We start from the raw sequence: 16,217 nt of genomic DNA, 5'->3' as shown, positions 1-16,217 counted from the left end.
CCGACCCAAGAACGAGTACGACGCCCGGCCCGCCGCGCCCGTGCGTGCGGGTGTGGCTTCCACACGACAGGGAGCAAAAGCAGCAAGAATTTTCGATCAGCTAGCTCTAGCTAGCTAGCCACTCACACTTTGGTGTCACGCCACGTACGGTGGAGCGCTTTTCCACCGCCAACCGCAGGAGCGCCACATTCTCCCCTGCTTCTTCCCCCGGCCTCGGCGGCGTGCGCATGCACGACGACGTCCGCAGGCATGACCTGTCCGCGCGCGCCTCCTCACTCTCGCCACCCTCGGCGGCGACCTGCAGGATGTCTAGGTCCAGCGACGAGCTGCTCCTCTTGCTCACGCTAGACCTCCTCCCTTGGTCAATGCTCACCTTGGGCGGCTGCCACACCGGCTTCTTCTGCACGGCCTCCACCCTGGGCCACGTCAGGATCTTCTGCGACGGCGTCTTGCCCTCGCACACCTCCAGCTCCTGGAGCAGCACCGTGGCGCCAGATGTAGCGGCCGTGGCCGTCCTGCAGGCCATCGTGCCTGTGGCCGTCATAGACGTTGCCGTTGGCGTACGCCTCCGTGCCCCGGCCGTGGCGGAGGTTCTTGGCCCAGAGCCCCACGAAGGTGTCCCCAAACTCGCCGATGTAGGTGCCCTGGCCGTGCATGTACCCGCCGGCGAAGTCGCCCTCATAGGTGGTGCCGGAGGTCCAGGAGAACTTGCCGACACGCGGCCGCTGCGCCAGGCGCCCTCGTACATGCTGCCGTCGGTCCACAGGAACTTGCCCTCAACGATGCCCTTGGAGCTCATGAACAAGCTGAGGGGCACGGCGTCCCGGAGGGGGATCTCAAGGAACAGCGACGGCACCATGACGCCGACCAGCTTGCCAAACCATCCGAGGAGCACGACTAGCTGCAGCCTGCCCCAATGCAGGGACCACACATCGGTGCTGAGCCCGGTCATGGCGTAGTACAGAGGCAGGATCAGGCCGGACACCATGGCGTCAATCTTCTCCCCCAGCGCGGCGCCGAGCGGCGGTCCATCGGGGATTGCCAGCCCCTGCATCAGCGCGCCGTAGAACGAGTTGGTCCCGATGACGTCGCTGTAGAATCCGACGAGGAGCACGATGAGGAGGAAAAAGAAGACGTAGTTCTCGTCCACGGGTTTGCCCGGCGGCGTGCGCTCGATCACCTTGAGCGCGACCGGGCGCACCGCGAACAGTATGACCGCGCCGAGCGCGGCCACCGAGAGGAACGTAGAACGCGAAGGACGTGACCGAGAGCGACGTGGCCAGCGCGAACAGGAACGTAGAACGCCTCGTTACGTCGGGCTCCGAGACCATGGCGGCGCCGGATAAGCCCGCGGTGGTCATGGCCAGCGGGAGGATGAAAGCCGGAAAGGCCGATGATCACGCTCTTCTTGCCGGAGCGGACGACGAGCATCGGGTCCATCCGCACGACGATGAGGAAGATGACGTACATGATCCCGAACGTCGCGACGGTGTGCAGCACCGGGTCGGAACACCATCTCCTTGAACGCCGGACTGCGTGACAGCATGGACGGGCCGAGTATGATGCCGCCCTGAAACACATCAGATGGAGCAGCACATACGTTTCAGTTGATCTGCGCCAAAAACTTTCAATCAAGCTGACGAAAAACGTTCATGGCGTCGCTGCAAGCAAAGTGCAAACTAGGATGGACGTGCCATGATCTCGGACACGACGCGGGGCTGCTTGAACGGCTTGAGAAGAAAGTAGAGGACGCGGGTGCTCCCTGTTGTGTGGTCTCCGGTGCTAGCGGCTACCGTATCGCGCCAGAGCGTGCTTCAATGCGGCGCCCTCGCCACGGTGGCTGGCTCGGCTTCACGTGCTCGCACCGCATTCCGTAGGGGTTTTCTGTAAATGTACGTTGAATTTAAAGTTAAATAAATGGGCATAGACCTGCAGTGAACCATTTTAAAAGTTTATGGACCAAAAAATACAGTTTGAAAGTTAATGGACCTATATGACACCCCAACAAAAGTTAATGTACATCCGATGCATTTTACTATATATATATATTAGAATTGCATTTCTTTCCCAACATATGGAGTGATATATATGTTTGGTAGCTAATTTTGATCCAAAACGTGCATAAAACTAGCTCGTGCAACTGTGCGTAGGCTCGTACACGGAAGGTAGCACTACTAGCATACACGGTTACAAAAATATTGTTCCTACGAAGTTACTACTGCATACATGCACGTACTGGCTTGGACTCAGCCGCCTATAATATGCATCTAGGCGTTGATGAACGGGGCGCCGGTGAGGTACTCAGTGAAGGCGAGCGCGACGAGGCCGAGCATGGCGAAGCGGCCGAGCTCGGCGTCGGCGCTCGTGACGGCGCCGCTCCTGGCCTCGGCGCTGTCCCCCCTGAGCAGTGGCACCAGCGACGCCACGGACAGCACGGCGGCCGTGGCCGCGAACCAGGCCAGCCCGGAGCCGCTGCCGGCCTGCGAGAGGAGGCCCCCGCCGCGGTACGCCTCGACTGCGAGCGCGGACACGAAGCCCACCATGGCGAGCCGACCGTTGATGCGCTCGGGAGCCGGCCCGCTGAACGCCAGCGCGTCCCGTAGGTTGTGGGTGATTGAGGCGCATGCAGGCGAGAGTAGAGGGCTAGTACTGGTACATGCGCGCGAACTGGGTGGATGGCGTCGCCATGCATCGACGTGGATGGCCAGGCCACCGCGCGCGCAGCTTGGCAAGGGCGAGGTGGCCGGCTCCCGTCGCCGAAAAGTGGCAGAAGATTCCAAAACCATGCAGGGAGAGCCGGAGACGTGTAGGTCACGACGAGGGTCAAGTGACGACATGCAAATATGCAATGCAGGGAAGATGTGTACATGGCCAAGCAGAAGAGAGGCGCTGTGTCAGGGATAATATACTGTAAGCTTAGGCATCGTATGGGCATTGGGCCATATAGCTGGTAGTTACCTAAGACCATGAGAACCGGTACCAAAGCAAGGTTGCCTATGTGATCGGTCGCTTCATATCCGACCTCGATCTCGGCTTCAACTCGACCTGTGGATATCCGAAACCCGCGTGGGCATGAGTTTGGACAAAATTCTGTACCCATCACGGGCATGGGTGTTTTAATGGGTTCATCTAATTTTCATGGGCATGGATTTAGGACGGTAAAATCTAGCGGATTTGTGCCCGTTGCCATCTCTATTGGGTTGTCATTGTGTGTTTTGGCGTAGTGTCTAGTAGGCCAAAATTCAGTATATGACGTTTACAGGAGCTGCCAAGTCAGCGCCACGTCAACGTTTATGACGTTTTTATCCTACGACGTGGTATCTATGTACGTGGAAGGGCCTGGATATCTATATGAAACAAATGAATGTCATAGATCTTTGTGAAATAAACAATAACATCATATTTTTTATAGTACTGGGTTTAAGCTATAATACCGGGTTTTATAGTTGAGCAGGTTAAATACTCAACCTTTGATACATTAGGAGGTTATGTAGATTTTTTAATATGCCACGACAATAAGACCACCTTCAAAATTTTCTTAGAGGGTTAATTAGACGGTTTTCAATAATTTATAAGGGGTAAAATACCTGGTTTTATAGGTGAGGTACAGTAAACAACATCTTTTAGTTGGGGGACGTTAAGTAGATCTTTTCCCATGCAGTTTTAAACAAGAACACAAAAAAAAACCCTAACCCACCAAATTGGACTGGTATATGTTGGGTTCACCGTTTACGGGTTACCCACTTTGTACTCAAACCTTGAGCGGGTCTATTGGCGGGCCTGGGGACGTGTGCCTGGGGATGCCGGTGGGCTTGGGTGGCAGGTGGTACTTGGGCGCTGGCTTCGGCAAGAACGAATGTGGGAGTATAGAGGATGGGAAGAGAATGGACAGAGATGGGATGAGGAGAGGGAAAGAGGAAAAGGATGGGAATAGAACAAAGAGAGAGAGACGGGATGAGGAGAAGGAAAGACAAGAGGGGGATAGCATCTTTTAGTTGTCGGCAGCTTGTGATGGGAGAATAAATACTAAAGCTGGCCTAAGGAGTCCTGTCGTTGCTAGTCGACCATGAATAAATGCATTGCTATGCATCAACTACCTTGTAAGTAACGAAAGAATATATGCGGAGGACCACCTCCATGTGACCGTGTCCCCATGGTGCTGCAAAAGCATATAGGAGGAGTACGCGAGAGAGTTTCAGCTAGCATGCAAGACGATTCGACGCTGCCAACTGCCAAGGCTATTTATCGGGCCGGCGGCTGGCGATGAGAGCGGCTCGAGGCCTCCAGCCCTCCGCCAGTCCGGCGAACGGCAACCCGGCCGTATCGTGGCCGTGCACGACCACAGCCGCGCAGTGCAGTGGAGGCAGCATCGATGTAAGTTCAAATTCTGCTGTTGGTAGTACGTACTAGTTACGTTGTACAATACTGACTGCAAACTGATTTGACAAACGAATCGCAGCAGCAACTTCTCTCGGCATTTCTCATGCATTTCTGCATCTCGGCCTTGTTTAGTTGCCGAATTTTTTTTAGAAAATGATACTGTAGCATTTTCGTTGTTATTTGGTAATTAGTGTCCAATCATAGTCTAATTAGGCTTAAAAGATTTGTCTCGTGAATTTCGTCTAAATTGTGTAATTAGTTTTATTTTTTATTTATATTTAATGCTTCATGCATGTGTCAAAGATTCGATGTGACGGAGAATCTTGAAAAATTTTGCAAAATTTTAGGAACTAAACAGCACCCTCGTCTTGCGCATCACTGTTCAAACCATGGATGGATCCGCGGTTGTCCACAGCCGGATCGGAGCTTAGTCTGCTAAATAAAATATAGTGCAGGTAACACAACGAACTACTATATATAATAAGATATTTTGAACATTAGCCACCTATATAGTTTATTAGGGGCATGCATGATCCATAGACGCAGTTCCTAGCTATTAACTTCATTCTAAATTGCAAATCGTTCTAGCTTTTCGAGTAACAGAAAGGGAGTACTAACCTCCATTTCATAATACTGTACTTTTTAACCTTCTATACCCATTCTAAATTAGTGGTCATTCTCACTTCCTAGTAGTACATGTTTCTCACTTCCCAACACACCTCTGTCTCCATCTCTCTCCTTCGCGTTTCCTATGCACCACATTTTTCACTTCTCCTTAATTTTTGTGACCAGAGCTAAAATGTCATCTATTCTAGGATCGATGGGGAGTAATTTTTAGACCTTGGAGGATACAAACACGAATGCTAAAAGACTAAAAGGTGGGCTAATTTTTAGCCACCTCCCCAAGTAGTTATTAGTCCATTAGCTCTCCAAACCCAGCTAATTGAGGCTAAAAGTGCTACTGATTTCCAACAAGTAATTTCTATCCCCCTCTTCTCTCTCCTCTCCCTCTCTCTGCCCGCCTTTCTTGAGCCCGCCATGCATGGCAGGACTTGTCCTCGGCTACCACCATGATTGTCATCGCCCCTCCATGCCACCTCCCACCCGCTATCGCCGCCTGCACCCCCTCCGTCTCGTTCTCTTGTGCATCCATGTACATCGATGGGTTTCGCCCGCCTCGGGCTCGATTCTACCGCACCGCCATCGATCTATTGCATCAGCTTCAACCGCTGGCCTAGCGTCAACCCACCATGCATGCCGGCCTCGACCGCCCTCACTCTGGCCTCACTCGGCCGTAACCGCTACCATCCTGTCCTCGACCGCCACCCACACTGCTCCAAGTCGTCGATGGGTGAGAGGACCGGAGGAGTGGGGTAGGGACGCTAGTTGCCATCTGCGTGAGGAGAGAGCCACAAAGAGGAGGGGGTGGGTGAGAAGAGAGAGAAATGTTAGTGGTGTCGGATGAGAGAGAAATGATAAAATAGAAGGATACTTTTGTCCATAGCCAAGAATATATTAGTTAAGATACAAACATTATGGCTAATTTTTAGCTGGCTATTTTTTTTATTAGGAGAGCAAACAATTAGCCCTGATATATCAGGTTGGGATCTTAGACAAACATGGTTTGGAGAGTTATAGATAGTACCCTCGGGTTGATTGTTAATAGATGACGCTGACATTCTTGTGAAGGTCCGCTAGTGCGGTGTGCATTTCATAAAGTACAAAAAAACATGTCGCTGAGCAAAAAAAATGAGACGGACGTACTTCCTTAATATGTACACTTTTACTCTGTATATATATATCAAGTGCATGCGCATTAACTCAATGATTTACTTCCAAAAGTCTCATGCAGCAGCAGCAGTAGTACGTTACGTGATAGTCGTCGAGCAAATAAAACAAGAGCGTGAATATAGAGAGTTGTGGCGGCGACAAACGTTTTAGGTTTTTCAGTAGAATCATTGCCAAACTTCACGTACAAGAGAGAAACATTTTAGGGAAAAATTAGTTAGAACCGATTCTCGTTTTTGTGCTAGTTCAGAGAGAAACATCCAAAACCTAATTTCTCTTGATACTCGTTCTGGTTTAAAGAATCCAGCAAGCTAGTCGATCTGATTCAATATGTAGTGATTCTGATTATCGAAGAAACATTTATAAAGGAAACCTAAATCTAAAATGTTTCTACAAGAATCTAGAAACTATCAAAGGCGCCCTAGACATGGAAGCGATGTGAAGAACCGTCAAATTAAGTACTACTTCATTAATAAATTTATATGCTGTATAAGACTATAAATTGTAGAAAACATCTTCTAAACGCTAATTCAGATGAAAAGAAGACTAATCTCGTGTGTACGAGTAAAGAACAAAAGTCTGTTTTTTCTCTTTCTTAGAAGAAAAAAGGGTTTCTTTTCTTTTTTAAGTGACACTAATTAAATTGAGGACCTCTTTTTCTAATAACCTACATGAAAACACAAAAGTAACTTGGTAAATAAAACATATGGGAACGCGTGCATGATGACACAGTCGCCAGATTACAACGTTTAAACAACTATCTGTGGAACTAATCTATCCGTAATATTGCTTTTTCTAATATGTAATAAGATGCATATGCTCACATGCATACACGCATACTCACTTTTATTGGAGTTATCACAGGCGTCTCGCTATTGACAGGAGCCTAGTACTAAAAAGATGGAGGTATAATTAAGCTGGCCCATCATTTTGCATGTTTAGAAATTTAAGTACACTCATTTGCATGTGGATGAACAAGTTATTTTCCAGTATGTGCCACCACCACACCAAGCCTAGCTAAAAGCAACTTCAACAAGGAGCCCTCAAATCAAGGTTACTACTTTGATTTGAAGGCTTTGTTTACTTTTGAGGACCTTTTTTTTGTATCTACTTAGGAGCTTTGGAATCCATTCTAAGTAGACACTGGTATATGGGACCCAGTCGTCATTCATCATATCCACATCATTCCAATCGACTGAGCTATGGGGGGTGTGAGGACATGAGGAGACCATCGTTGTTCCAATCGCTATGGGGGCATGAGGGCAACGAGCACTGTCATTGTTCCAACAATCAGCTAAGCTATGATGGTGCGAGGTCGAGGAGCACATGAAATGCCACATCAGGGGCAGGTGAACGCGCCAGGGATGGGATAGTTTACAGGAGGGGAGCCACGCTGGGCCTAGGGCTTCGGTGGGAGCCACACCGTGAAGGAGATAGGGACCCATCAAGGGAAGAGTCAGGATGAAGAAAAAGGTGCGCGACAGTGAGTTGTGTGGGGAATAAAATTCGTAGGAAGAAGTAAGGAGCTCCCTACACACCTCTAGGAGACGGAGCTAAGAGAGGAGATTTGAGGGCCTCCATAAAATAGGGACCCGTGTTAGGGTCTGTTGGATTAAGTTGTTTTACTCTACCACTAAAAAGCATAATAGAATTTGTTTAGGGTACATGTTGGGGATGCTCTAACAACATCTCCAAGAGTCTTTCTAAATGACACTCTCTGAATTATCATTTGGAGAGCTATTTACATAAATCGTTTTCTTTTTTTCCACACTTTAACATTTTTATTCTATCTTGTGTGCATTCTAAAGAGTCATTCTCGTTTTCTATCTTTGGCTAGAAGAAATCTAGAATAGAAGATGACTATGTTTGGATAAAAAAATTAAAAAAGTTGTTGGAGGGTATTTTTTCACTAAAGTCTCTATTTCTAGCAATTAGAAAGTATACAGAGACCTGATAGTGTTTTTCTTTTACCAGGGCGCAGTTGGCAATGAGCTAAAACTGATTGTTAGCGAAGTCGGTTCATGTCCCAGTACTGTCGCAATGATAATCAGTAAACGCATAAGTGGAGACCAGAAGACAAAACAACCGCTAAGGTAAGCTAGTATATATAGCAAATACCACATTAATTTTACATCTTCATCAAGGCATCAAGCAGCAGTAACTATAACTTTCTCCCTGACTTTCATGAAGTGGTTTAAGTCGTATTTAACCTGGAGATAGAAAAAATAATATTATAATTATCTCATACTCTCTTCGTCCTGAAATATAGTGCATTCTGGCATTTGAAATTTATCCTGAAATATAGTGCACTCAGGGAACAAGAAGATAATGTTTTCTTAAATAAAAATACGTAAGGTGACTAAGAGTTCACCCTTTAATCATGTAGAATAGAATCAGATTTCAACAGATCAGGAGGTTAAGCGAGGGGTATATACGCCTATTGCACTCTCCCTTATTTTGTTTAGGAATGACCAGAATGTACTATATTTTAGGATGAAGAGAGTATATATATGTGAAAGCAAAGGACTAGTCTATAAATACATGCTCTTGAATCGGATTGGATCTTAAAAGAAAGTATCAGAAGTTAGTAGAAACCCATATATAACCAAAATTGTTTATGTTTACTTTTTTTCATTTTCTAATACAATACAGATATTCTATAATACTTCTATATAGGTGTTATAGACCTCGTCTACCAATTACTTGCTCTTTATGTCTTTTCATCCATATTGAACGTTTAATTTTCCATGTGTGTCCACAATGTATATACAGTTGGGAATTCAAGTGCTTATCAGGGCGGATCTTAATCTATATAGAGTTTAGCTGTTTAGGGGTACAGGCGCACCACACCAAAATGCAAAAGCGGTGATTATGACCAAATGTTCACCATGTATACATCTCTATAGCACAAATTCATGCACTCCACAAGACATGCACACTTGTCCAATTTGCCTTATCTTCACCCCTAGTGCCTATTGTACCTTGTATTCAAAACTATCATTTTAGGACACCAGAGTAATCGAACTGTTGACACAAAAATGTGGCGATGTGATCAACACACAGCAAGCCGGAAGATCTGAGTGGAACGAGACCAGAGATCTGCTTGGCTTCAACACAGAATCAGTCGATTTTGAAAACCCAACGACGTGCCAGTCAATTTGATCTGCAATTGACAAGGAGAGAAAATCTTATCAGTAATTTAAGGTGAAACATATCGGTGTTGCACCAAATAGTTCTAAATGTACGGCTAGATAGCCGATTCAATGAGGCTATCGACTAAATAGTCGATATCCAGCGTATCCATGAAACGAAGATATTTAAATCAAGAATTATCGGCTAATATTAAATGATAATGATACGAATCAAAATAACCGATGCTCGTGGAACATCAGAAAACATCATCGGCTAAATGGAAATGAATGATATAAAGCGTCGAGCCGATAAGTTTAATGAAAAAAGTATAACATGCGAATAAATCGACTATCTAATATAAATAATTCTACAAACAGTTTTGAGTCTAATCTATTATCATCAACGGTGAGGTTCGATCGGATCGATGCAGCTATGATAATGATAATAAACTAAAGCCAAACAATCTATAAAACCATCTATATGTTGACAGATTCAGAAAAACATGCTATATGTGTGAGAGTATAGGCAAATCGGCAAAAATAGCCGATGCGGGCATATCAAACAACCATAGTACATATCTCAATCATGAACAAAACCACTAATCAATAATTTCTAATCTAAAGTCTTACCAGTGAGGTTTGACCGGATCGATACAGCTATGGTAGTGTCATTAGATCAGATCTCATTGACTAGTGAGTTTATTCAAGATTGAAACATGTCTTTGGATACATACTATGTTTGATTGGAATAAAGATAAAACAACCGATCTAGCGGAATTAAGTCCTCAATTATGAGATTTAAAATGTGACCAGATCAAAGGACAGCCAATTAAGATAATATGATGCCGATCTATCTCTATCTCAAACAGGTGATTTGTTATAATTAATAAAACATTAATTATAACAAGATCGATAACTGGTGAATCAACCAAAAACAGTAAGAAAAATTTTACTAATCTTAGCAGATTCGATAACTGGTGATATTGTATTAAACACCAAGTTATTTAACACAAGATCGATAACTTTGATCTATATTATGATTCGTAAGAGATCAATTAGCTGATGCAGCCTTACAAACTACGATACAGATCGATAACTAACTTATATTATGGTTCATAAAAGATCAATAAGCAGATGCAGCTTTATAAGCACAATACAAGTCGTGACAGGTACTCATAAGCAAGCTAGAGGTCGATCGGTCGATGCAGCCCTATTTACTGAAGAACTCGCCGAAAAGCTACTATTACTCCTACTCCGAAGGGTTGGCGTGAAGCCGAAAAAATAAAGACTAATTTTAATTGATGTGTAGATCTCTTTTACAATAGCCAGGGGATACATATTTATATCCTAAACTATGGGCCCCTTGATAACCTCCGTACGTGACTTGCCTAAGAAAAACATAGGAAGTACAAAAAAAAAATGCGTGGACTCTAATTACCTTATTTAAAGTCCTCGCTAATGAAGCCTTCTTGACCGACGTCTTTTCTTGTCATATCCTTGCATCTACTGTGTACGTGTATTTGTACAATATGCCTGCCGATCTACACTGGAACAATGCATGCATCACGTGGTAATCTTGGGCTTGCCGTGCAATCTTGCCAAACAAGAGAGTCCAAGTCTGATACCTCTCCGTGCTCCTTTGCTCTGCCCTCTCCATGATATATGCCTGGCGTCATGCTCTTCCTAAATAAATAATATTTCTTTTTCTTCCCCTATGCATTCATCTGGGGATATTTTCATGCACATACACCTCACGCTTATCCGTTTATGGCAACCAACAAGAGTCCGAGGCCATCAGAGATTGCACGCATGCATTTGATGCCAGATTAATCGACTCTGCTTTTCTTCCTTTAATCCTCCTCCCTTTCTATTCTTTTTCATTTACGCCGGCGGCACCTGGATTCTGACTATTTAATCCAAATTAATTATTCAAGGAAACTTTGTGATGCTGAGCTTGGATTGAAACGTGGTCGAACATAACAATCACCGTGCGTGAGGATATATTATAATAATTGTCTCAAGTCATGACGTGCGCATTTTCCTTGATCTTCTTGCTTCTGTTGCTTTTCCATATATATCTTCACGTGTGGAGCACTTGGACTTCATACCTCTTCTCCCAAATTAAAGAATATTTCTTGGCTGGTGAGCACATCGGCCGATTCCTTCCTTTAAAGGGCTTTGCCAAATTTTAGTGCAAACACTAACATTGGTTCAACTACTCCTGCAACTATTTAAGTTGGTTCAATTTACCGCTTAACAAGATTTTCTTTTTTACTTTGCTCACATACATGTTGAGTTAATTTTAAATTTTATGAGGTGACAGCAAACATCATATATTTTTTTAATACATTATGATTTTTCATAATTATATTTCCTACAATTTTGTATGTCTAGGGTTAATATAAAATTTTATGAGGTGACAAAAAACATCATATTTTTTTAAGAAACACATTATGATTTTCATAATTATATTTCCTACAATTTTGTATGTCTAGGGTTAATATAAATTTTATGAGGTGACAAAAAACATCATATTTTTTTAAGAAACACATTATGATTTTTCATAATTATATTTCCTACAATTTTGTATGTCTAGGGTTAATATAAAATTTTATGAGGTGACACAAACATCATATTTTTTGAAGACACACATTATGATTTTTCATAATTATATTTCCTACAATCTTGTATGTCTAGGGTTAATATATCATTAAATAATAATAATAATAATAATAATAATAATAATAATAATAATAATAATAATAATAATAATAACTATGGTATTATTTTTTAAGAAAATGAATTATGATGTGCTTTGTGACCTCACAAAATTTAAAATTAAACTCAACTTGTGCGCGGAGAAAACGAAAACAAAACAAATCTTGCTTGGATAAGTTGGACCAACCGGGAGACTAAATGGAACCAAAAATTAGTTTAGGGGTTGTTTGCACATAGGCAGAACTTGAGGGAAGTAATTAAGATTTTTTGTATAATAATATTTTAGCCCAAATATATAACTAACTTTAGTAAGTAGCTAATTCCAAGTTACAATATATAATTTTGGCAAGTAGCTTATTGATCCCCATGTGCACGTGCAGCTTGTCCAACGTGCAGCAACTTTGGGACGAATGGGAGCTCCAATGCTTGGTCGTGGCCAGCTTTGCCTTGCAGGCCTTCTTCCTCTTCGCCGCGAGCATCCGGCGGCGCAACCCGTCGACCGTGCTCCGCGTCCTGCTCTGGCTCGCGTACCTGTCGGCAGACTACGTCGCAGTGTACGTCCTCGGCCACCTGACCCTCAAGATTGGCGAGCCACGGCACGAGCTGGTGCTCCTGTGGGCACCGGTCCTGCTGCTCCACCTGGGCGGGCAGGAGACCATCACGGCCTTCTCCATGGAGGACAACGAGCTGTGGAAGCGCCACTTGCTGGGCCTCGTGACGCAGGTGGTGCTCGCCGTCTACGTCGTGGCCAAGTCGCCGTCGTGGCGGCGCGGCAACGAAGAGCTCCTTGCTCCCGTCGTGCTCATGTTTGTCTCGGGGACCATCAAGTACGCGGAGAGGACTTGGGCGCTCAAGACGGCCACCTCGGAGACGATCAAGGGAAGCCGCATGGGTGATCTCTGCAAGACCATGTCGAGGTACCAAGCCGGAGACAGATCGCAGGCGTCGATCGACAGGTACAACAAGGACATCGTGGGCCGCAGGAAATGGTGGCTGGAGGAGGAGTACGCCGACCTCGTGGAGGCAGCCGGCGACAGCTTCCCCAACTGCATAAACGCGTTGATGGACATCCCTGTGGCGCCATGGTTGCTACCGAAGATATGGCCTATTATAGAGGAGATGATGGAATCCGGGGAGAAGGAGTGGTTCCCGTCCAGGGCGTACAAGATGGGCGAGATCCAGCTCTCACTCATGTACGACCATCTCTACACCAAGGTCGGCCTGAGGTACGCGCACGCCCAGCGCAGGCCGCCGGCGGTCGTCTTCACCACCCTTGGCCTCCCGCTCCTGACGCTCGCCACCACCTCGTCGGCTCTGGCGCTATTTGCTACGACGACGACGAGGAGCAAGGGCGGCGTGTCGTACTACAGCGCCGCCGACGTGGCCGTCTCCTACATCCTGCTCGCCGGTGCCGTGGCGTTGGAGGTGCTCTCCATCCTCACCTTCGTGCTGTCCTTCCGGTCCTATTGCTTCCTGCGGGAGAAACTGGGAGCAGGCAGCAGGCTCACCAGGGCCGTCTTCTGGTCGCTGAAATCCGTGCGGCCCTACCACAAGCCGCTGTGGTCCAACAAGTGGGCGCAGTACAACTTGCTGGCCGGCTGCATCAGGGAGAAGCAAGCCGGCTGTCTCTCGAGAATGATGCGTCACGTCGGCCTGCTGGGGGACACCAAGCTGCGCCCCATCTCCGACAGGACCAAGGAGCTCATCTGCAACGAGCTAAACGACTGGAATAGGATACAGCAGTTCAGCCATGTCCGAGGCCAGGGCATCTTGTCGTTGAGGGGCCTCGCCAAGGACTCGCACCTGTACGAGAGCATCGACAAGGTGGACTTCTCCACCAGCGTCGTCATGTGGCACCTCATGACCCACATGTGCTCTCTTCTCGCCGCCAGCAACAAGAACGGCGGCGGCGTCGACAGCCGGGATGATCACATGCTTCTGGCCATGGAGGTCTCCAACTACCTCATGGACCTAGTCCTGGAGCGGCGCGTGTTGATCAGCAGCGAGGGCCACGTGGCGCACCGCAAGGCCCGTGAGGAGGTGAAGCAGATCCTCGCGGAGCACGGCAAGACGAAGCAGGTCGACGCCGACGACGCCGAGGCCGTCAGGGAGGTGCTGGAGGCCGTCGTGCGCAAGATCAGGGACCCCGCCGAGAGGGCGGAGGGGGCGTACGGGCAGTTCGCGCGAAACCAGTACGAGACCATCAGGCCCGTGCTGCCGCGCGCGTTGAGGCTTGCTCGCATGCTGCTCTCCGGCCAGGACGACCCCGGAACAGGCGGTGATCGTGTGTGGGAGCTGATCGCGTCGGTCTGGATCGAGATGCTCTTCCACCTCGCCACGAGATGTGAGGCCGGCTTCCACGCCAAGAACCTCTGCACAGGCGGCGAGTTCATCACCCATGTCAGGTTCCTGCTCCTTAACCGAGGGATCGGCTGGAACTTTGTGCTTGGCCGTGCTTGACAACCTGCCTTGGAGAAAATTCTATGGACCATATCAGGGAATGTTTCAGCCACGTCAGTTAACTTGTGCCAACTGGAATGTTTGTTTATTTGTCCTGTATCGTATTTCAGAATTAAAAGTCTGTGTAAGTATCTATATAAGAACTTTAAATTTGAGGGGTGTCACATCGTCGCGCACTGTTCATCCATAGCTGTCACAGATTCATATCACTGTAGATCAACAGTACCGGATGCGTTACTGTTTATCAATCGACCGATACATTCCTTTCTTTTCTCTCTCGAAAAAGGAACAGTGTCAGCCCGATAAAAAAAATTCTATTTTTTTCCCCACCTCCTTCCCACGTGAAACGTGGGCACCCACGCTAGTATACTATATATATATGGCCACGCAACGAAGATTAATTGGCCCGCAAAGCAGACGATGAGTGTAAGTGTAACCATATAAGCTCTATATTTGCAGACATAAATATAAATATTAAATCTGTGTGTAAATCGTTACAAAATCTTGTATATCAGCATATACTATCTCTCATGAATATATCATACTAATTTGCACTGTGACTTTGTGAGCATAGGAATATCGCATATTGTTTTTCAACAGGTCGAGTTTGGCAAGCGGTAGAAAAAGATCAAGCCCCGGACAATCTGGTCATATCACCGGAGTATTCACCCAAAATATTTAATAATGTTAAGGCATGTCTTTCATGTCCCAGTTTCCAAAACCCTAATATATTTTTTCTCGATTACGCAAAAGATTTACGCATCATTGTATTAAGATCGAGAAAAGTGAGTTTTTACAACGACGCGCCGATCGGCCGCGCTGGGGGGCTTAGGGTGTTATAATAAGCTCATCCCTGCCTAGCGAAATGGAGTACATGGCAACTACTCACGCAAAAGACAACCTAGCTTAGCCGCCCCGACATCGATACATTGGTCTGCGATGTGCCTGATCAGCGCGCAAGGACTTGCAGGACCATGGATGAGTTGTTGCAGAAGCATCTCCCGTTTCTCTCCTTCCATAGCTCCCACGCAACGAGCGCGAACAATGAGTCATCCCCCCGCCATTTGTCTCCTGTACAGTGCGTCCGCCATGAGTTCCACCACGACAAGAGGGTCTCCTTGCCAACCTGGGAAGTGTCTGCGCCTAGGGCCGCTAGGATGCGCCACCAAACTTGTCTAGAGAAGAAACACGATGCTATGATATGGTCAATGGTCTCTAGTTCCTTGTCGCATAGGAAGCAGTGGTCAAGCACGTCGAGGCCATGACGGAGTCACCTGTCCGCAGTCCAATGCCTTCAACGCACCGCGAGCCAGAGGAAGATCTGGACCCGTAGTGGAGCCCAGGTGCCCAAATCCGCTTTTCAGCCAGGGATGGGGCGGTGCGAAGCCGAGTGAAGCGCTCTGTAAGCCGATCGTGTGGAGTATGTTCCGTTCGCAGACCACCTTCAAAAACCATGGTGTCATCGGCGTCGTTCAGCTGGACTTCCCGCACATGATCCCAGATGTCCATGTGTACTCCTGGATCACCGGTACGGTAAGGCCGCCGGTGATCTGTCTAATCCAATACCAGTTGGGGATGGCAGAAGTGACCGTTGCTGTGCAAACGAAATGACAGTCGATGAGGCTGGTGAGTGTGGGCGCTAAGTCTCTTAGATGGCGCAACCTTGTAGCAATCGCGCTGTAGACAAGTTTCATTTCTATGAAACTCATTTCATTCTTTTATCATCTCTACTTATCTATA

At 46.7% G+C, this 16,217-nt stretch overlaps 2 protein-coding genes across 3 annotated transcripts; one reads left to right on the top strand and one right to left on the bottom strand.

Moving 5' to 3' along the window:
• Window positions 1-2,128: 2,128 nt before the first annotated feature.
• On the bottom strand, window positions 2,129-2,786 carry LOC136542971 (low molecular mass early light-inducible protein HV60, chloroplastic-like). Its single transcript, XM_066535569.1, has one exon. It carries the CDS (start codon window positions 2,784-2,786, stop codon window positions 2,268-2,270), a length of 519 nt encoding a protein of 172 aa, XP_066391666.1. The 3' UTR covers window positions 2,129-2,267.
• Window positions 2,787-4,216: 1,430 nt separating this feature from the next.
• On the top strand, window positions 4,217-14,625 carry LOC136544753 (uncharacterized). Of its 2 annotated transcripts, XM_066536818.1 has the most exons (4): window positions 4,293-4,374; window positions 4,728-4,835; window positions 8,143-8,261; window positions 12,398-14,625. In XM_066536818.1, the coding sequence occupies exons 3-4, from the start codon at window positions 8,209-8,211 to the stop codon at window positions 14,475-14,477; spliced, it is 2,133 nt and encodes a 710-aa protein (XP_066392915.1). In that variant the 5' UTR covers window positions 4,293-4,374; window positions 4,728-4,835; window positions 8,143-8,208; the 3' UTR covers window positions 14,478-14,625. The 2 variants fall into 2 exon arrangements, with proteins under 2 accessions (XP_066392914.1, XP_066392915.1); XM_066536817.1 differs by lacking the exon at window positions 4,728-4,835 and having other exon boundaries at window positions 4,217-4,374.
• The last annotated feature ends 1,592 nt before the right edge of the window (window positions 14,626-16,217 follow it).

The sequence above is a fragment of the Miscanthus floridulus genome, chromosome 3, assembly GCF_019320115.1.
Source record: "Miscanthus floridulus cultivar M001 chromosome 3, ASM1932011v1, whole genome shotgun sequence".
NCBI lineage: Eukaryota > Viridiplantae > Streptophyta > Magnoliopsida > Poales > Poaceae > Miscanthus > Miscanthus floridulus.
Note: the sequence above shows the minus strand (reverse complement) of the source record. Positions and strands in the feature narration are given on the sequence as shown.